The sequence below is a fragment of the Astatotilapia calliptera genome, chromosome 9, assembly GCF_900246225.1.
Source record: "Astatotilapia calliptera chromosome 9, fAstCal1.2, whole genome shotgun sequence".
Lineage (NCBI taxonomy): Eukaryota > Metazoa > Chordata > Actinopteri > Cichliformes > Cichlidae > Astatotilapia > Astatotilapia calliptera.
In genome coordinates this window covers 10747831-10769398 of record NC_039310.1, presented here as the reverse complement: position 1 = coordinate 10769398, position 21568 = coordinate 10747831, and the positions used below count along the sequence as shown (strand labels likewise).

The 21568-nt window shown below is 39.7% G+C and overlaps 1 protein-coding gene across 2 annotated transcripts in view; it reads right to left on the bottom strand.

The window, feature by feature from the left end:
- The window catches only part of prkdc (protein kinase, DNA-activated, catalytic subunit), a 31502-nt gene extending 14453 nt beyond the window's left edge, over positions 1-17049 (bottom strand). The window contains exons 1-48 of one of the 2 annotated variants that reach the window (XM_026179402.1): positions 16737-17049; positions 15946-16022; positions 15762-15866; positions 15513-15587; positions 15216-15324; positions 15002-15114; positions 14778-14877; positions 14651-14706; positions 14543-14573; positions 14307-14464; positions 14016-14162; positions 13553-13717; positions 13292-13460; positions 13113-13162; positions 12881-12997; positions 12389-12538; positions 12099-12208; positions 11693-11852; positions 11408-11494; positions 11154-11273; positions 10252-10411; positions 10053-10162; positions 9685-9772; positions 9399-9562; positions 8934-9086; positions 7506-7613; positions 7144-7370; positions 6923-7017; positions 6526-6628; positions 6165-6298; positions 5745-5975; positions 5392-5618; positions 5089-5297; positions 4828-4960; positions 4553-4711; positions 4182-4385; positions 3882-4070; positions 3619-3723; positions 3355-3522; positions 2934-3061; positions 2591-2798; positions 1796-1974; positions 1527-1695; positions 1015-1080; positions 874-937; positions 632-780; positions 310-450; positions 13-132 (exon numbers count right to left, since the gene is read on the bottom strand). In XM_026179402.1, the coding sequence (XP_026035187.1) occupies positions 13-132; positions 310-450; positions 632-780; positions 874-937; positions 1015-1080; positions 1527-1695; positions 1796-1974; positions 2591-2798; positions 2934-3061; positions 3355-3522; positions 3619-3723; positions 3882-4070; positions 4182-4385; positions 4553-4711; positions 4828-4960; positions 5089-5297; positions 5392-5618; positions 5745-5975; positions 6165-6298; positions 6526-6628; positions 6923-7017; positions 7144-7370; positions 7506-7613; positions 8934-9086; positions 9399-9562; positions 9685-9772; positions 10053-10162; positions 10252-10411; positions 11154-11273; positions 11408-11494; positions 11693-11852; positions 12099-12208; positions 12389-12538; positions 12881-12997; positions 13113-13162; positions 13292-13460; positions 13553-13717; positions 14016-14162; positions 14307-14464; positions 14543-14573; positions 14651-14706; positions 14778-14877; positions 15002-15114; positions 15216-15324; positions 15513-15587; positions 15762-15866; positions 15946-16022; positions 16737-16899 (6453 nt within the window). In that variant the 5' untranslated portion in view covers positions 16900-17049. Of the gene's footprint in view, positions 1-12; positions 133-309; positions 451-631; positions 781-873; positions 938-1014; positions 1081-1526; positions 1696-1795; positions 1975-2590; positions 2799-2933; positions 3062-3354; positions 3523-3618; positions 3724-3881; positions 4071-4181; positions 4386-4552; positions 4712-4827; positions 4961-5088; positions 5298-5391; positions 5619-5744; positions 5976-6164; positions 6299-6525; positions 6629-6922; positions 7018-7143; positions 7371-7505; positions 7614-8933; positions 9087-9398; positions 9563-9684; positions 9773-10052; positions 10163-10251; positions 10412-10872; positions 11043-11153; positions 11274-11407; positions 11495-11692; positions 11853-12098; positions 12209-12388; positions 12539-12880; positions 12998-13112; positions 13163-13291; positions 13461-13552; positions 13718-14015; positions 14163-14306; positions 14465-14542; positions 14574-14650; positions 14707-14777; positions 14878-15001; positions 15115-15215; positions 15325-15512; positions 15588-15761; positions 15867-15945; positions 16023-16736 lie in introns of those variants that run through there. The other variant, XM_026179403.1, reaches the window with a different exon arrangement.
- Between the last annotated feature and the right edge of the window lie 4519 nt (positions 17050-21568).

Below are 21568 nucleotides of genomic sequence, written 5' to 3'. Positions count from 1 at the left end.
AGGGACATCCACCTCCTCTGTGTTGATGATCAGCTTAGAGATGAAGAGTCGAATGTTCAGAGGTGTTGATGGATTTGCCAGTTTTCCATGTAGGAATTTCATCCATGGAGGAAGCTCACTGGGCACATTTCCCTGTTTTACAGAGCATTTGACACAAACTCCTCAGTAGTCATCATACATTCATAATATTCATTACAGAGATTAATTAGAGAGTTGTAATTACATGAAAATTTTTAGGATTTGAAGTAAACGTCAGACTTACTTAATCCTGTTATAAATAATGAAAACCTGCCGTACTTTGGCACTGACCTGTTCAGTTTTGGGGGTTATGTTGTTCCTTTGCATGTGCCCAATAAGAGCAGTCATGGTCGTCATGCATTCATGCTGGTTTAGCTCATCCATTTCTAGATCAACCATTGCATCCTGGGACGGGCTCATCTCCTCTGTCTCCTAGATTTACAAACACGTTAGCAAACCTTCTTGATAACCATGAAACCAGAGCCATTTTGAAACAGCAAATGACTTATCCTTAACACTGGTTTCCATTGGGGCTTTCAAAAATGTTCAACTGGTTATACAATAGTCATTTTAAACTCCTGTGTTCTCATTTTAAAAGACAGAAAAAACTAACTCTTTTTGCAACAGCCCGCTTTTCTCCTTCTGGGTTTTGGGAACTGAAGGAAAAGCTTTGGACTCCTGTGGAAAAGTCAAACTGGCTCATCTCCTCGCTCAGGCTGCTGTCAGCCATGTATGACTGGGAGGACAGATAGACTGGAGCTTCTGTGGAAACCACAAATAAATCACAGAAACACACACCGTCAAGCTGCAGTAAGATACATTTATACGTCTGTAACAAACAGAAACACTTCTTACCTCCATTCTCTTCATTTACTTCTTTTCGAATCATAACGTATTTCTTTTTCCTCTCAAGCGGGACCTGCAATGTTTAAAAAAAATAAATTAATAAACCATGACTAAAACTAGCAGAAAAAACAAACAAACAACAACACATACCTCAATTTCAATTGGAAAGTTGTAGGTCCTTTCAACATCAATAATGTTTTCAAGAATAAACTGATTCTGGAACAAAAGAAAACACCATCAGTAAGGTCCTGTGAAGTCACTAACAGTAAACTTTTTACCACTTTATATGAATTACAGAGTATCACAAGTAACAGTGTTTAAATGTCACCACTAGATGTCAGTAGAATGCAGATTATGGTCAACTGAGTTTTGTTTTCTTGCTCCTCCTAATTTAAGCACATAATCCCTGCTAAAGGATCATGTGCGACAGGACAAACATGTTTTAGTCAGCCAGCAGGGATCAAAAGCACAAGCTGGAGTGTTTCTGTTTAATTCTAAATTTATCAGCATGCATCACTTTGTTGAAAGACACAATTACACACAGTGTGAGCACAATATCCAATTTTTCTATTAAATAAACTAAAAAAAAGTAGTTTGTACTGCATTGTACTAAACTAGGCCGTCTGAGAGATGTTGGTGTATTTATACAAACGAAGCACTACCTTCTCAGGTTTCTCACTGAAGAGGAAGCCATGGTAGAATTTGGGCTCGCTGAAGCTGCAGCTGATGACGGCGATGGCGCAGTTGTACGAAGTGCAGTGATAGCGTCTCCGGAGTTCAAGGAGCTGAGTCTCACCAGCCATGTTCTCAGTGAAGGCTTCAAAACACGACCTAATTGAAATAAAATGTATGTAATCATATATCACGAATGAATCACTTATTCATGAAATAAAAATGGAATTTAAGTGACCAAAGCGCTGGAGAGGCCTACTTGATCAAAGTCTTGGACATCTCGTTTCCCTCAGTTTTCTCAGAGCGACAGTAGGCTTGATTAATGCGGGACTCTTTTGAGTAAACCTCTTCTTTGGGAAGCCGTGAATACAAAAGCTCCATCAGCTTGTAGCAGCCATTCTTCTTCAGCAATTGGACCTCAAAGGTTGTCTCGCTTGACTGAAAGTGAGAAATGAATGATCATAGTTCAGGTTAAATAATAACAATGATACAAAAACAGAATGGGACAGAGTTTCTCGTCTTTCATTTGACAGGCAGTGGCCAGCACAACAACACAGGCATGTCAACAAATAAAAAGATGCACTAAATGGAATAAAACTGGGTTCATGCTTGATCAGAGTGACTCTTACAGAGGTGACAGAAAACCTTTCATGTCCAGTTGAATTAGCTCTGAATGCTGAATGTGTGCTCTGCTGCTAGACTCATGTCAGAAATTTGAAGATGAGGAACATTTCCTCTGGTTAACTGAGAAGAAATTGGGGAGACTGACAGAACATGAGACTCTCAGTAAAGCACTCGCTTTACTGAGAGCCAATCCCATAGCAGGCACTCCTAATGTGACCTATACTGATCGTATTCTAACACTTTTAGGGAGGATTCTGCAACGTGATAACTGATGCCATCATCAACATCAATGCTGACAGCAATGTTCCTGCCAGCATTCCTGCCAAAATTAGCGGGGACTTCAGATTTTTCAGTTATTGTCCACAATTTACATCAGTGAAGAAAAATATCCAGTTAACTAGATCACTGTTAACAGTGTTCAGAGGCAAACCTTGGAGAATCGACTGAGCAGGAAAGAAATTATGTCAAAGACGTTTGTGATGAAGAAGTCATTCAGGGCCTTGGCGCTGCAGTGAGAGGCCAGAGGCAGCAGAACTCTCTCCATCATGGCCTGCAGCATGGAGCTCATCGGCACGTCACCTTGTTGAATCACCCCGTAAACTGTACACAGCAGCTGGAGCTGCCGCTCAACGCTTGCCCTAAACAGACATTGGCAAAAACATTGCACATAATGAAAGCAACTCATACAACTACATCTCCTTGTAGTGGAACAGTAAAGATCTATAGAGTCACTGCTGTAATGTGGCTCTAACAAATTAAAAACTTTTGCCTACCGCTTGGCAGTTCTTTGGAAACAGGTTTGGAACTGGTCCTCCATGATGTGTTTTGTGTCTCGACACAAAATTCCCGCAAGTAGTTTGAGCAGGAGTGGGCTCTGAGAAAGCTCCAGGGCGTCCAGGAACTAAGAGATGGAAGATGTAGAGCTGATAGCTGCAAGGGTCTAAATCAACAACCTCCAAAGCAAATTGTCAGTAAAACCATCCATCCATCCATCTCCTTATATATATATATATATATATATATATATATATATATATATATATATATATATATATATATATATATATATATATATATATATATATATATATATATATATATATCCTCATGTATAACCAATCTTTTGTAGTCAGATCAAAGGGTATTTCACGCAGGCACGCACACTACTACTACTTTCTAAATCCCACTGTTTACCTTTCGGACACAGTCCATGTAGTTGTTGCGATGAAGGGAGCCCTTAGCAAACTCATCAGACTGCATGGGGAAGTGTGAAGCCACCAGGGTGTCGAGCGCTACCTGCAGCTCAGCTAGTGGCTCTTCTGGGAGTGTTGTGAAGAAGGGCAACACCAGCAGAGCCTGGCTCTGAAAAATTGATTGAGTTCAGCATAAAGTTTCACCGACTAGAAAATAACTTAATACATAAAACTGTCCCGTAACTTAAATAAAATCTGTTACTACCTTGAGATTCAGCGGCAGATTCATGTCAACCAGCAGCACAGTGAAAGTGGAAAACACCTGTCTGAATGCTTCATGTTTTATATCGGAGCAGACAGAGGAGTCAATCTGTTCAGAGAGAGAAATTCAATAAAATGAACTAAAATGAAAAGAAACACCAATATATCTGCACTATTACTATTACAAAGGTCTTAACATATTTTCACAGTTTTAGTTTATGGCTTTTTAGCAGGGGGCAGACAGCAGTAATTTGATCCTCCTGATACCTGCAGAAGCTTGGAGAGCAGCAGGAGGATGGCAGTTTTGCTCTCTGGGGTGGAAGAATCTCCCTCCCACCATGACTGCAGGCTCATCCATCGTTTTAGCACCTCTTCAACCAGCTGCTTCCCCTGAGTCTTCCTCACCGATCGTTCTTTAAAGCTGTGGTCCAGCATGCCATTCAGCAACACGCTCACCTGAACACCAGGAAATAAAAATCAAGTTTGTAATGAGAAAACAAGAAGTTATCCGTCTTCAGATGCCCGTGGTTACAGTTTTATCGTAAACTAACTAAAAATGACAAGTACCATGCTGGGGTTTTGGGAAGAAGCTTTCATCAGGCGTGGCACTGTTGTGTTCAGACTTCTCAGCAGCTCAGTGTTGATGGTCGCCTGAAAAAGGCTGTAGAAGTACTCGCCATGCGAGAAGCTCAGGAAGTTGTGGCTGTGACTTCCAGACACGGGCACAGAAAGCATGATGGTGTTCAAGAGCAAATCTACCAACTGCTCGCTCTGCAAAGAAATAGCAATAATGCACAACGTTAGAAAGCACTGTTACCTCAAACACTAGTTACCTTCACAGCAACACTGCTCAAAATGGGAATCTTATCAGTCCCAGTTTGCTTTTTAGTTCAGTGACTTGATGTTTCACTAACACCAGATTGAGCAGCAACACTGACCTGCTGACTGAGAGAAAACGCAAGCTGAAGCAGACCATCTGCAACCCTCCTGGTGTTTACGTCTAAGGATGGAAGTGCCTTCCTTTCTTCTCCTGGTGCTATGCCTTTATACACTGTCATTAGAAGCTGGGATCCAAGTTTTTTGCCATAAGATGAATCCTTAAGGAACACACAAAAAGATCTTACGGCAGTGCATTCAGTAGAGATGATGCAGTACGTGTTATAAATAAATAATAAAATATCCAGGCAACCTTACTTTGGTTTAATGTTCATACCTGGCTGTGCAGGATGGAGCTGAGGAAGCCGGCTTTGTGAATTTGCTTACAGGAAGACAGAACCATTTCCATCTGGTCATGGTGGCTGAGAGTGCTGGAATGGTACAGGTCTACGTTGCACAAGCCCTCTACACTACAGTGTTCATTAAAGAAATTTAGGAGGAAAAAACCAAAACATTAGTGGTTTTGATAATTGCACCAGTGCTGCAGAGTCAAATTAAAGCCCTACGTATCTTTCTTTAACAAATAAGAGAACTCAACCTTTTACATGAGATTTTTGTCCTCAAGCTGCTTTCCAGACGACTGCAGTAAGGTGAGGTCAGCAGTGCTTTCAGTAGAGGAACACACACTTCTGGTAGGTTCTTCATTACCTCCACATCTGCCATGTTGAAGCCTACAGCGGACGGCTCGCAAACCACCATCGCAGTCAGCTCGAAAAAAACTGAGCATAAAAACTCTTGTTCCAGAGACTATGAATAAAAATAAGGACATGATGAGTAAAACTTTGAAATGGAAGAATCAGCACCAAGTTACTTATTGTCAGTTCTTGTAATTCAGCGATACCTTCCAAAGCTCCTTGTCTCCTTTGGCAAGAATCATTGTGGTGAACTCCAGCAGGCGGACAATGATGGTGCATTTGCTGTAGTTGTACTGCTCCACCTCTCTTGGGCTGAAGTGTGAGGTCTTCTCACCAAGTGGGAAACAGCTCTCTGCTGCTACCAGTTCATGAGTTGCCAGCTCCGTCAGAAAGAAATGCAGAGCTTTCAGAAACCTCGATTTGTCTTTTGAGCCTTGAACATCAAATAAGCAGAGATTAATTGGAATCACTGGAATCTACCAAACTGATGTAGAATTCATTTGATAATGTTACGCAGAGCAGTGAACTTGGAGAAACTTTGGCACAAATATAGACTTACTTAGAATGTACTGAGGCTTGATAATGTGTAGGCCGATGAAAGTGTTGTAGCAGTCCAGAACAGCCAGCAGGAGGTCCAGCCACTGCAGCGTGGCTCGGACACTGAAAGGGCTCGTCAGGTCCCTGAGTGTTGGTTGGGAGAGGAGACCTCCGCCCTCAAACTGTGACATCAGAAAGTCTGTGCCATGATCCTTCAGCATGCCATCCACCCACTGAGGTGGGGATTTCTTCCCTAAGTCACACACATTCGGGAATTTACTGACATGTTTGGCAGAAGTTCATTTAGAGTAGCAGGGTAGTTATTATGCTAAACTGTAAATCTCAATTAATTGTTTTTAAGTGGGTTTTCTTTTTTTAATTTGCATGTGCCCATTTTAAATTTTCAGGTCACCTTTGCAAAAATTAAACTGTTGGTTCTCACCTGGGAGGAGGGGGATAAACTCATACAGGAGCTCCATGCATTTATGGCGACACTCAGTCTGAGGGCGGCCACATTGCTCCAAGAGCCATGAAACCACATCTGAGAGGCACAGCTTCTCATCGGGCGGAAAGCCTCTGAAAAAAGAGCAAGAAAGAAAGAACGATATTTAAACTGCTTGAAATGTGCTAATTTTTATCCTTAATTTTTTCATCGTTCTTTTGTTTTCATATGGAGACGAGTGGCAATGTTAGGTCACAATGTGATATACTGCAAAATTGACATCATTGGACGTATAAATTGAATGCACATTTAATAAAAGCAAAGAAGTAGAAAGGATTTTCATTTTCACCATGGTACCAACCTTGGGATGCGTCTCTTTGCATTGTGGTGATTGAGACTGGGAGCCTTGTGTTTGATTATTCTTTTTAAATGGTCAATGGCACTGCCACACTGCTGTAATGTACCTGAGTATGAGGGAGTTGCAAGAAAAGCATCACAAATCCTAAAAGAAATACCCTTCAACATATTTGACCAAATATAAAAACACACTATACAAACTTTTTTGCATATTTTCTTGAAATATAATTCCTATAAATCAGTTTGTGCAAATTCTGGCATAAATAAATTAACAAATGTTACAAAGCAGAACACATTAAGGAGTGATTGTCTTACATAATCTGTCTTTAATGAGAGAGGGAGAGGTTGATAATGACATGAAAATCCGAGTGCACAGTCTACAATGCTGATGTGACAATTACCCATAGATCGTTCATCTGAGTGTGCAAGAGCCAGACTTTCGACAAATATGACGAGAACCTCGAAGACAAACTGTTCCACCAATGAATTTTCCTCCCTGGAGAGAGACACAGATGACTGCATTCAGCACAGCATAATATCCCTTATTCAAAGGACCCAGTTAACGGCCATGGTCACAATTTAGAGGGTAAAATGCGAGTAGACAGACAGAATTCCTTTCCACCTGAATTGTCTGTAGATGCTATTGAATGCTAAGGCAGCACCAAGTCTTTTGAAGCCATTGGGGTGGAGAGCCAAGCTGTAGATGCGCTTAAACAAAGACTTCATGTTGGTGGGACTCCTCTCCTGCTGCTTGGGGGTGGTTTGCTTGATAGACCATTTGACAAACTCTTCAATGCAGCGGCCACAGAAGTCTCTGAGAGTGCTGTCCATTGGGTCGACCACGCCGTCCTGAAGAGAGCAAACCATGTGAGGCTTAAACTATTACAGAGAAACAGCTCCTGTGTGACCAATGATGGAAAGGGAATAAAGGGAAAAGACTCAAAAACTGTGTTTAACCTAGAACTGTAGTATTCAAACGCTTACCAGGATGGCCTCAAGAACAGCAACTGTGTCCTGGCTCTCAAACTTCTTGTTATTTGTGAACCAGTGAATGAGCTGCATAACCAGTGGTTCAAACAGCTGTCTGGTTACCTAGCAAAGAAATCCAGAAAGAAAAAAGTCAGGGTCTAAACAAGGCAGTGAGCAAGTGTGCTTAATGTTTAGTTCTGTTTCTTCAATTTTTTTTATTTATTTCTATCACAGCAATTTATAAAGTAGCTTGGATGAGATGTTCTATGTTGCCTGTACAGATCATCCACCACGTCATCTCCATATAGCTGTAAATATGTTGTTCAGCATGATTTATTTATTTAAATGGACAAATCTCAGTTGGTGGCACTCAGCAGGACAGAGCTGGTGTTTGCTACACCTGCCTGTTTAAAGGCGCATGCATTTCTCATTAAACACACACCAAAAATCTTTCTTTGCTCTCATAAAGAATTTGTAATCTTTTAGAAATTCTCTGATTTCTTTAGAGGATTTATTAGCCAACATCTCAATTACCATTAAGACAGTTTGATGGGGAAAAAATACCATACCATAAATTTATATAGCACTTTAAAAAAACGACACATGGCCGACCAAAGTGCTGTAGAGCATAAATATAAAAAATACAATAAGAATAATAAATACAATAAATAAATAACAATAAAACAACAGTGTCAGTTACCCACTGAGTCAAAGGATAGGGAATAAAAATGAGTTTTTAATCTGGATTTAAAAACCAGCACTGATGTAGATTGCTTAACGTGAAGAGGAAGATCATTGCAAAGCCTGAAGGCCACAATAGAGAACACTCGGTCTCATCTAAGTTTCAGCCGTAATTTAGGGACTGCTCAGCTGACTGGAATGAGCGAGGGGGGACATAGGGCTTCAGCAGATCAGACAATTATACAGGTGCCAGACCATTTAAGGATTTAAAAACCAGTAAAAGGACTTTAAAATAGGAAGCCAGTGTAAGGCGGCCAGAACCAGAGTAATATGGTCAAATTTTCTTTTACCATTTAAAAACATGCCGCAGCATTCTGCACTAGTTGCAGTGCCCTGGCCAACCCCCATTAAAAGGGAGTTGCAGTAATCCAACGTGAGGTTATAAAAGCATGGATGACAGTTTCCAAGTTGCGTCTGGAAAGAAAAGACTTAACCTTTGACAGACATCTGAGGTAATAGAATCAAGATTTCACCACCCCATTTATGTGGCCATCAAAACTAACAGCAGTGTCGACTGTTACCCCAAGATTAGTAACCAAACTTTTCAGGTGAGGGGTACCAGAGGAAAAATTGCTTCTGTTTTACGTTATTAAAATTTTTAAAAATTTAGAGTCATCCATGACTTAACAATCGCTAAGACAATCAAGCGATTGAAAGGTAGATAAAGCTGGCAATCGTCAGCATATAGATGAAATGAAATACCTGATCAACATCGCAAGCCAGACGTAGTAGGACAGGAAACAGTCGTTTGTGTAGCTTGTACATAGGTGGCAATGTATTCTCTCCTTCAGCCATCTGGGCACTCTTCCCAACCATGTAGACCACCATGCTGTGGAGCAGCTCACAAGCTGCTACCTACATCAAAGACAGGGAGTAATTCTGAGCAAAGTGGATGTTGATAAGTGTGACTCACAGAATTTTCTTTTTTTAAACTCCAAGTGATGGTAAATAGACTGGCAACATAGTGCTTTTCTACTCTGAGCCCTCAAAGCATTTTATACAACTAATTCATTCACCCAATCACACCCATTCACACAAGCACGTTTTCTAAGTTGTTAAGTGCTTACAATCTAACATTCATACACATTCCCACTCCGATGGATGTATCGGAGAGCAACATGGGTGTAGTATCTTGCCATGTTCAAAAACGACTGTTAGAGGACTTACTTTAGTTTGTCTGTCACTTGTGGAAAGAGCCAGCTCACTGATCCGAGGCAAAAATGGGTCGAGGAAGATGACCGGCTTCATGTCCTTGAATGGCACTGCAAAGCTGAGTCTTTTCTCAGTATCCCAAGACACAAATTTCTTCATCATTTCTTCTGAGGAGACCACTAAATGCCAGAGCAGAGGCTTATGGTAACAGAAATACATCACAATAACAAATCGATGTAAAATAGAGTAGAATATTTAAAAAAAAAAAACTTTAAAAAGGGTTGGTTTTAGAGATCCTTACCAGTTACAAGGTTTCTATTTAACTTTCCTCCCAAGTGACCGAGTAGCTTCACTACCCTCAGCCTCACCTTGACAAGAGGAGCATCTTCCTACAAACAAAGGTTAATATTAAGTTTTTGGACTCGTTGCTAAATAAAAAGTAGTTCTATGTTATTGATCGTGACTGTTGTGTTTTGCATTTGTACAAAAAATGGAAACACCCAATAACACTGAATTGTGCATTAATCTGGCTGTGTAGTGACTACAACTGATATGGTGGTTGACACATAAATAAAAACAGAAACGTCTTAATTAGGAGTTTTTGTTATAACAATGAGACTTCTCCTTTATTATGAGTATTGCATGAGCAAGTTGCTTCTAATCAATTACCATAGAAAGCTGGTCGGATTTCTTCAGAAGCCTGCTCATCACCCTGCTGTATCCTCTGTCACTTTTTGAAGACAAAGACGATATCACCTCCCAGTTGCTCTCATCTTTGTCTAAAGTAAACAACAACAGATTTACACTTTTTGTTTATGATATGTCCAACTGACCAGCTGTGATTTAGCTCAGCTATCATCCTTCTTACTGTCAGTGGAGGAGGTTTTCAGGTATCCGTCCAGAATAGGAAGGACACTGGTGTAGCAGGGCTGCATCGTCTTCAGAGGAATGTGTGAGGACCAGTCCTCAAGAGCATCTAAGGCTGCGTTGGCCAAAGGAATGTGGCTCAGGCCTAATTTCAGAGCAGTCTAGACCCATTTACAAGTACACACAGACGTATAAGTCTTCAGAATCAGGTAGCACAAATGGTAAAAATTACAATTAATGAAAAGAAAAATTAAACCAGAGCTTTCCCATTTTGGTTGTTTATCCTCTTAGCCCTATCAGGGAAATATAGAAAACTTACTCACACCATTAAACAAGGTGCAAAGGCAAACTGGCTTTTATTAATTCATTTATTTTCATTTTCTTAATAAAAAAGTGGCTCTAAAAGCAGTTTAGAGCCAAAAAAAAGCCAAGCTATTCAATAATTTAGCCATTATTGTTAGCTAGCTAGGCTAACTGTTTAGCTTTTATTATTACATTTATTAATTCAGCATATATTCAATTGTTGACACTAATAACTACTATTTAATAAACATATTCAAAATATTTATCTAAAATTTTCCGATATTTTATAGTAAATAACCATTTTTAGCAACCAATTTACCTGATACATTTTAGCTAACGTTTGCCTGACAGCTAGCTTGCTAAGTACTTTGCTTGTAGTTGCACATACTTGGGCACCTGCTGTTAAATGTCACTGGGTTGAGATTTATACTCAACTGGTTATTTGTTTGTTTTGTAATTAAGCTAGTTCTGAATATTCCTACAGCCTCTCAACTATCACAGCAGCGGAACATTAGTGTACATTAGCGTTTTTGCACAGAAATATATCATTAGAAATATATCATGGAGCAAAAAAAAAAAAAAAAAAAAAAAAAATCCCACCTCAAGAGCAGGACAATAGGCCTTGATGTCCAGAGCTACAATGTTGTGGTGCAATGAGAGGACAAAAGTCAAGCAGGATGCCAGGAGCTCATCTTTGTACTGCTTCATTCTGACACACACCTAGCCAGAAAAAAATGTCACATAAATACATAAAAACATACACTTTAAATTCCACAGTACAGCTCTATTTCACTTTATAGTAGCAGAAAGCATGTTTACAACATTTCTGCAAAAGCGCTGTAATGAGAAGCTACCTCTTTTCCAAACTTGGAGAAGAGTGCAAAACAAGCAGTTTTCACCGAGTCACTCTGGGGGGATGTCGAGTTTCTCAGTCCAACTCCCTGTTCAAAGGCAGATATGTATTATATTATGTATTTAATGGAAACACTTACGATGAACACGCCTCACCGGCTACATAGAATCTTAATGATAAACAAATTTATTCGACTTATAAGACATGATGAAACAACTTGATATTCTTGCTTCATGAGCAGCTGGCAAAATTCATTTTTCAAATATCCCAAAAATAAAAAACCTACCTGGTAGTACTTTATTCTCTTGGCAATTTTCATGGTGACAGAAAGCAGCTTGTAAAAGCCACTGACAAGAGGATTTCTTATGGAGTGGAGGATGAGCTCATGACTTAGGGGATACATCCAAGAGTGAAAATACTCCATGTGTTTATTCAGCAACAACTCACTGTGGAAGCAGGGGAAAAAAAGTTTTCACTCCAGTTGTGAAACAAAATATGGGTGGCTGTTTCTTATATTATAATGTGATGTAAACCAGTGTCCAAGGTGGAAGACAGTGGAAACTGGGGCATAAAAAAATGCATAGATCAGCTGTACTTGGCCAAATTCACACTAGTGGGAAAAGCACATATAAAAAGAATCCCACACAGTTCCGCTCCCATGTGGAAAAAGTGGAAAGTTCTGTCTCAGTTACCTGCAGAAGTCCACCAGATTGATAAAGGCGGTGAAGTCTTTGACCTTATTGGGGAGCAGGTGAGCAGTGGGGTCGGACGAGGGCAGGATGTGGGCTGCATCATCTGGAGCCTGGTCAACACAGAGATAAGTGGCAGGTGATGAAGGTCAACCAGCAGAAACGCTTTTGAAAAACTAAATGTGCTCTGTTTAAACTGATGCTAATAAAAATACCCTGTGCATCTGTCAACTCCCATATATGGGTCAATGAAGAAAAATACATAAAAACGTAACATTAGCGTGAGACCCTACCTCCTCTCCTGTTGTTACTTTTTGCACTGACAAGTCCAGTTTTTCCACGATACGCAGAATCGACTTCACCACCTCGTCATACAGGAGACGGCTCAAAGACCCGAGAGCTGCATTCTGACTTTCAAACGCTCCATCCAAAAAACCTGAATCCTGCAGAGGACGGCACAAGTGAGGAAGTGAATGAAATGCGCTGCTTTCCAAATGGCTTTTCATTTATGACATTTTCCAGCCACAAAGCATGTTTTTAACCATTGAGAGCACATAGAACATATGTCAGGATCAACTACACCTGAATATTAAAAACAGTGAACACATGAGGCCTTCAAAGGACGTCTGCATAATTTTAGCTACTGACTTTAAAGACTCCTTGCAGTTTAACAGCAGAACATAGACTTTTCTATAGATATGTAAATGCTGTTTCAAGATTACACAGCTAAATAATATGTAATGTGTAATATGCATTTTAACAGGCAAGTAAGAACATAAATGTACCTTCAACCGATCGCAGTCTAAAAGGTTTTTATACAGAGAAAGGTAGTCGTGACTAGCTGGAACTTTCCACTTCCCAGTGCGAACTTGGGAAGACTCAGAGGAACTGCTCGATGTGTCCTGCAAGATGTTGGAGAAATGTACTTTATTAGAACAATAAGGAAATAATTCCACACCAAAAAAGCCTTCAACTTATTACAAACTGTACACATTTGTGTAAAAAGAAAAGTCTGACCTCAGAAAGAGTGAGGGGTTTTGAGCAGACGCGGATCAAGCCTTGGTGAACTGAAAAAGAGGCAAAGATAAGTGTCCTGTCCTCCAGTGAAGCATTTAAACAGCCATGAATAAATAACAGACGTTAATAAAGGGTTAAGGGTGTTTGAAGCAGGTCCAGTGTGCTCATGATCCACTCACCCACAGAGCTAATGAAACTCCATAGAACGGGTCCTTTAGAAGCGATGGCCACAAGCACCTTAAGGATGGACCTGGTGCAAGCAATCTGCATTCTCTCGCTGTACTGAGGAAAGCTGTCGATCTGCACCACAAGGAGGCGCTCTAGCAGTGGTGTATATACCTCTGGAATCTGGGGTCATTGAAACAAACAGGAGATTACAGTCCAACGTTATTTGCTGTTATTTAACTTAACGTCAAAGTAAACTGCAACAGAATATATACCTTGTCCAGGTGAATAAGAACACTGGCTATCGAGTCCAGAAAGCTGGGCAGCTGGTAGAAGCTGTCATCCTCCCCGTCGGACTCTGTCAGGTACATCTGCTTACAGCGCTGAATCAGCTCGGTGTACATCAAGTCTACGTCCTGGGGGCAAACCTTCTTGCATGGCTATAAAAAAAACAAAGAAACAAAAAAGAAACACTCATTTCGAGCCACATTGTGTTGGACTCCATCAGAGTAGCTTTGCATGATTCACAGTTCAAAATAATCCATATCTATCTCACACTGGGCCTCGGTGCACACAAGTCCGTTTTAAGCATACCCTACAACCGGGAACAACTGACTATTTGAAAGCAATGTACAGATCTGTTTTAGTTTACAACAATTCATTCATATGGACAGACTTTATCTACTTGTTACTCAAATGATTTGCATTTACTACAGCTATCACAGGAGACAGACGTACCGCTGCAAAGAATCCATATCCTCGTATGGCAATCGACAGCTCTTTGTATGTCGAGTCCATGGTCTTAATGATGCTGCAGAACTTCTGCATGAAGAACTTCAGCTTGGTTTTATGCTCCTCGATATTGTCAGCCACCAACAATGCAACCTGACAAATAATCACAAAAAGCATCAAAATATTTAGACTCTTAACCTCAGCGTGCATGTGCAGAGACATGCCACTGATTTTATTTAGCGTGTATCCAAGGTTAGTCCGGCTGTGCCTTTGCAGCTATGACTTGAAGTGTTTCACCTGTTTGAGGAAGGCCTCAAGTGCATAGTAACTCGTCTTCTTCATTTCCCCATTGATGTGTCCACAGAGTTTGGACATGACTTCAAATAAAGGTTTGTAGTGGTCCATGAGGCAGCTGCTGAACTGGGAGGCATGTCTGGCGAGCAACCTGAGGCCGGCTGTTAAAGAAACAGATCAACGAAAGATTACTTTTTAAAAGTTTTATCATTAGTTTGCCAAGAAATCACAAGACTTACCAAACGTGACTGCATATCGAGTCATGTCCATCTGTATAAAAAAAGATAAAGTTTATAGAAACATAACAAAAATGTTAAATATTGATGAAAATGCACTCTCTGAATTACCTGGGGACTGATTGACTTTAAGGTGTACTGAAAGATTTCCTTGGATGTTGCTGGGTCTGCAAATCAGGAACAATTACAAGTAATAAATAGTTCTTATGAATCTAAGCTGAAACAGGTGAGCACTCACCTTCTTCCATGGTTTTAGTGAAGTTGACCATTAAGGCAGTGATTCCTCTCAGACATCCAGCAACCACTAAAAGCTTGGGTTCCTTTGTTGAAGAGGTCATCTGCAAAAAACAAAGATGAAACCAGCTGGTGCTGTCATGCTCATCAGACAGTCTTTTTTTGTTTTCTTTTAGCCTTTAGTTAATCACAACTTTTCCATCATTCTTCTGTATGAATGCTCCGTACCTGATCTTTCAGTTCTCCTAGGTAAGCCCTGTAGAGTTTGTCTGAGCTGTTGACCATCTCACTGGGATGAACTTCTGCAAGAACTCCCAGCAACTCATAGACTTTTCCAAGGACTATAAAAAAGGTAACAAATAATAATCATAAATGAATAAATTAATCGAAACCCTTTTCATCTTTTTTACTTCCTTTTTTTTTTTATTAAAGTGGCACTCACCTGAATCTGGCAGTCTGCTCTTCTCACACAGCTCGCTGTAATATTTGTCAAATATTTTTGTGATTCTAAAGTTTGCAGCAACACTGGAAGCCTTTGTAGTTTGGAGAACCTAATGAGACACATTAACAAGGATGATCTTTAAGAAGAACAAAAGTAAAAGTCCAGTTTTAAATCTTTTAAATTCTAAAGTCCATTAAAGAACAAACATTGCAAGATCACAGGAATTTAAAAATCTGTTTTTAATGGATCTCTTCCTCAGGTCTGAGGGCAGTTCCTGGAGTCTAACTAGAAACCAACCTTAATAAGGAGCTCCAGCACTGGGGTCCTGCATTTGGCTCCTTTGTCTTTTGTGTACACGATGATGCATGTGTCCTTAAAAGGCACAGAATTACCAAAACATTTACACATATAAAAGCAAATCTGTACTAGTAACAGTGCTGATGTAGTTATACCTGTCCTCTCACCGGTCACAGCCCTGTCTTTACCATGTAACACACAATAAAGACATGTAAAAAAAATAAATAAATAATGGAAAAGAATACTTACTCTTATGTCAGTGGCGTAAGTCTTTTCCCAACCTTTGAGCGTTGGTGAGACTTTGTCCAAGAACTTCTCCAAAAAAAACAGGATTTCAATCCGAGTGTCCCGCAGCTGGAAAACAGATATATCAGCCAACAGGAGAACTTAACACTTACTTACATAGTTGTTTACTATAGTTCGAGAAACCCACCTCATCCAAAGCCAGGGACTTCTTGAGGAAGGTAAGCAACCCATAGTCTTCCGAGAACAATAAAGATGTCTGCAGTGCTGGATGCCATAAAAAAGATAAAAAAAGACGGATTAAGAAATCTTAGTACTTTTTTCATCTGTGCAATTTTAAATGTTCTGCTACAGACCAACAGAGCAGGTACTGGGACAAACATGGTTGTTAAACTTTGGTAGGATGCTGACAGATGACCAGGGTTTAACATTGCGCTTGTTTTCTAGTAATATTAGCGATCTGTGTTGTGTACTGTTGGAACAAAAGAGTTAAAGCCCCCCCTGAGGAATAAAGAGCAATGGAGGGAATCTGTGGTTGCATCGACATCCTGCAGACTTCTGATCTGTGCTGCAAAACTACTGACTTTTTGTGCTTTTATAACATTTAAAACCGTTATTACTATTATTTATTCAACAATAAATATTTGCATTTAAGCTGTAATGCACCTTGAAACTTTCCTTATCATCAAAGAATCACGTGTGTTCTTCTTTGTTGTGTTTCGACTGAACGTTACCTCCCACCAGTTTTGGCGGAAGAGCTTGCATCAAATTGATTGATTAAAAAAAGTTATCGATGTTACTAATGAATATTGTCTGCACGACGAACACATCAGTACCATCTAAAAAAAAACCCAAAACCCTTATCTTTCAATAGATTTGACGATGATCTGCAACAGAAGCCCCAGAAAGATAAAATTGCCGTATTGTTAAGGGAGGTTGGGACGGACAGTAAAGCGAGCGTTTAATGGAGTTTTGTCTTACCGAGTTCATTCTCGGTTGCTGTTACCATGCACTCCTGTACCAGATCACCGATAATATCGTGAGATTTTAAAGCTGCCGCTCTAGTGTCTTCGTCCGAAAGTGATTCGTGAAGTTTCAGAAGCAGCCCTTGGATTCCTCCTGCAGCGCTGCTGTGGGAAGACATAGCTGGAGTGATGGCTTAAGCTAGCATTAGCAAAATAGATGTGGATTTATCTGGTAAGCCCGCAAACAGAGAACACGTGTTCTTCTAACTAGCTAAACACTGAACATTTCAGACTGTCAGCACACAGCCATTCAGTCCCAAATCCTTCGCATCAGGAAGAATCACAATAGCATGTAAGCTGCGTGTGTTTCAAAATAAAGGCCCCGAAAATAAAAATGGTAAACAGGGTGACCGAGTGTATATTTAATGCCTATAAAGTGACAGGGGTAATATTACACTGTAAACAGACGTTACTATTTCGAGAAGAATTTCACTTTAGTTTCATTTATCTACTTGTGAAATTTTAATTTTGTAAGATTTATTTTGAAGGTCTCTACCGGATCAAACACTACAAATATTTGCATATTAGAAAAGCGACAAAAGTATAAATCTATTCTTTTTTCTATTTTTATTTTCTATTTATATCTACCTTGGAATTAATGCGTTTAATCGTTACTTAGGGTTTAATTTGAGGTAATTACCGGAAACGTACCGATATTATTGTGTCTGCTTTAACGCTACGTCATACGCGAAACACTGACCTCTAGTGGTCATAATATGCTTTACATAATTAACTAGTAAAGAATTTATCTTGAAATACTTTTTTTAAACATTTTTTAATGCTGTTCTGTTTGCTTTGGACTAGACAGAAAACAGAGACATACATTTCAGGAAAATTAACTTATATTCTTAACTTATTAACCTATATTCTTATATCCACAGACCTCAGTCAAACATTCGCATGACTGCTGCAGTTTGACTGAGGAAGAATAAAGTAGTCGTGGTAAGCCAAGCACATGACCACTTTAAGATGACAAAGCAACAAGGTGATATATACCAGTTTTTAAATTGTGTTGATAGGCCACGTAGGCGTGTTTTCTCCTCAATAGTTTCAAGTTCAAGTTCAAGGTTCTTTATTTGTCACATGCATAGTTATACAAGTATAACACACAGTGAAATGTAGCCTGACACGCTCCTCGACATGTGCAAAAATTGGGGGGGGGGTGTAGAGGAAGAACATTATATATATACAGACATATAGTGTATATACACTGGGTGAATGTGCAGTAGTAGCAGCAGCAGTTTCGTAGGTTTACTGTCTAAGGACAGCGCTAGCAAGCACTCTCTGCTTATGACCCCCAAAAAACAAAACAAATAACTGCCCGTTTGTGTTGGTGGAAAAATGCACCATGTCGACCAATCAAAAAATTATATGGCAACATGACATTTGGTAGTTTAGGAAGAGAGGGAGGTTTTAGGAGTGACTGCGAGAGAGAGAGACAGAAAGAAAGAAAGACAGCAGAAAAAGAGAGAGAGCGAGTTTTGAGACGTGAGAGATTTGTGACGTTTGCCGTGTTTGGAGTGTGTAGTGAATGTGTTGTCTTGTGTAGTTAGTGTGTAGTGTTGTGGATAGTTTAGTGTTGTGTGCCAGAACAATGAGGTGACTGCTGTCTCCAGATAGAAACAGGAGCAGTGATACACCTGCTGCTGTCAGACCTGCAGGTATCAGGCTGTGATGTTCTCCTTTAAAGGGGACAAATAATTTTTTGAAGTGGCACAAATAATTTGTGTGGCATGTTATTGATTGCGTTAATACAGTAAGTCAAAATGTAAAACTTGACTGTAAATTCAGACACGTGAGGTTGTGCTGAAAAGAATGATACCAAGCAAGGAAAAGTAAAAGTAAATAGTTTTTAAAGGTGAAATGTAGAGGGAAAATCAAAAGTGGACAGACAACATCAAGAATGATACCTCTAAAGAAATCAGTTCTGACTGTACAGAGTTTATAATATAAATAATTAGCATTGAAAATATCTCAAATTTACATTAAAAACACTTACTCAGTAAATATGTGTACCAGAGAACAAATATTGATCATGATTATGTATTCTGGTAAATGTCATGTAAAAGTATTTAGCAGAAGTATCACAGGATTTAAATGGGATCCTCAATTTCACCACTAGAGGGCAGTGAATACCAATGATATTACACCCATCAGTAGTGTGTGTGTGTGTGTGTGTGTGTGTGTGTGTGTGTGTGTGTGTGTGTGTGTGTGTGTGTTGGCAAAAGGCTCATAAAACAACTAGCTTAAGTGGCAACATTCCACATTTTTGAGACACGAGGGTGGGGTTTCTCTTTCTTTTTTTGAAACTGATGTTTGATATTGTTATGGGCCACAGAGGTCACATTGTGCCTGACTGTCTCAAAGGCTCTGTGGGTCTTGTGGTTTGTGATTGGCCCTAGGCAATGCTCTATATCCCAGTGCGATAGAGAGTGACCTGAGAAACTGATTTTTCAATCATCTACTGACAGGGAGCTTAAAACAAGTGAAACAGTAAGAAAAATGTTTTAAAGTTCAGTCCACTGCACAGCATCAGAATATCATTCAACCTCTGTCAGATTAGTTTCCTAAGAATTCTGCTACTGACCAGCTGAGCGACGGCATTAACACTGCACTCTGCATCCATCCAGCCAGTATGACCGTCACTCAGTAACTGACTTACTGTTGACGCGTCAACACCTGCTTAGTTATATAGACCATAACCAGAGTGAAAAATGAACCACAGACAATGTGAGAGTGTTTCATAGTGAGGAGAGCAGGAACCCACACTGGTGACCCTGTTATTATCAAAGTGTCTGTGTCAGCCTGAAGGCTCACTATAGACGTCTAACCTGGTCAGTCACATGTGCTCACATTACATTTGTGTCAAGAGATTAAAAAAAGCTAAGAGCTTATTTTGTTCCTTATCTTTAGCACTCATTGATACGAGTGACAGGATGAAAGAGGGTTGGGTCGAGCCCTTCTTTATGGCCACTGAGTATCAATAAGCATTATTTAAACAATCAATGCTGTAATTTGAAGCTTTTTATTCTTTAACACACATACAGTATTGACACTCAGACCTGGGCTGTTACTGTATTACTTTTATTGTATGTCATACCACGTAACACAGGAGACTCACATCCATACACATGCAGCCAAACACAGACTGATTTCACAGTATTGTGGCTCTTCTAAACCCCAACTGTTGTATTTCCCCACGACAAATTCAGATTTATTGAATATGGACCAACACACAAGTCCCCTTGTCCCCCTTGGGAGTGGACTTGAGGGTTGTTGACCTGTTATTTATCATCTGAGACATCACCTGAGCCAAGGTGTGAAAAAAGGCAATGACTCTCAGGACCATTTGGTAGACCAATCGGCATCCCGCTGCAAGCACAAGTACAGTAATTCATTCAGTCATATGTAATATATAACTGAGGTCGCAAGCGAAGGATATTTTCAGTGCTGATATGCTTTTTTTTCCTCCTGTCCCGTTTTACTGTATACATCGGAAACGTACTCACATCCAAAGTAAGAACGTTTGATTAACAGATGAAAGTAATGTTTGGTTTGTGGGAAATAAAAGCAGGGCTTACTTTATATTGTCAGATAGCTGACTTGATGTGTAAAGATTTTCCAGGGATGTTCATCTAGAGATCTATGATTATTTGTCCTTGTAGGAAATCTCATGAGGGCAAAACAAGTATCCATGACGCAAATGACTCAGCACCTAAGAGCAGTTTGTAAAAATCAAAATGTATCCACCAACAGCCCCATTTCTATTCAGAGTCATTAGATCTAAACAACTATCAAGTTCATGGGGACAATCGACCTTATGGGTAGGCTGTACTAACCCCCCCCCTCCAAAAAAAGCAAACAGTTATTACTTTTAAATATATAATTATTATCATCTGGGTACTGATTTTAAAAGTCACCAGGCATTAGTTTAGAAAGCTTGTCCGTGTCCTGCAAGCACAGTTCCCACTCATTCTTCTCCTTTAAAAGGACACAGAGTGGTGTGCCTTTCCCAAAGGAATGTCCCATGTCCAAAAAACGTCCTGATCCAAGAAAAACAAATTGCAAATGGGAAACTAGTGCAAACCAAATGTGTCTGCCATACAGATTTGCTGTAGAAGTACATTTACATAAGCAATCCAGGCGAAGTCAGTGAAATCTTTGCTGCCTGCATGCATGCCTGTATATACACCATATACAGTAATCAGCAAAGGAGTCAATTAACCTATACTCAGTGTTTACTTTATTTTAGAACCAGTGACCTATGAATGGCATTTCAAAAATAGTTTTGTCAGAAAATGTCAAATCGGTTGGAATAGATAGTTTTATTTTCAGAATAAAGGTTTAATCACTCTTGCTTTTCTGAGAGCTTAGCACCAGGCACCTTGTTACATGTTTTGTAACCGCAAAGTGATCATGATGTTAAAATCACCATACTGTTATCATAATGTCCAAACTATTTATCATTTAAAGTCATCACATCACTGGTAAAAAAGTTTCATTTATACACTGTTTACCTTCAATTTAATACTTAACTTACTTCTTCCCAAGGCTTTCTGATAAAAATAGAAGCAAAAATTCAGCGCAGCACCTGAGCCTGAGTCAGGTGAAGTCACTCATTAAATAGACCTCCCCGTCCGGCATCACAGCGCCCCTAGCGGTGGCAGTTTTTATAAAACAAGAATAGAACATATGGTGTTTGAAGTTACGCCTTTATTTTGAAAGGAATGACCGGAAGGTTCAGCCTTCTAGTTTGGTGTGCTTTTCACTTTAAAACTCCAGACACCT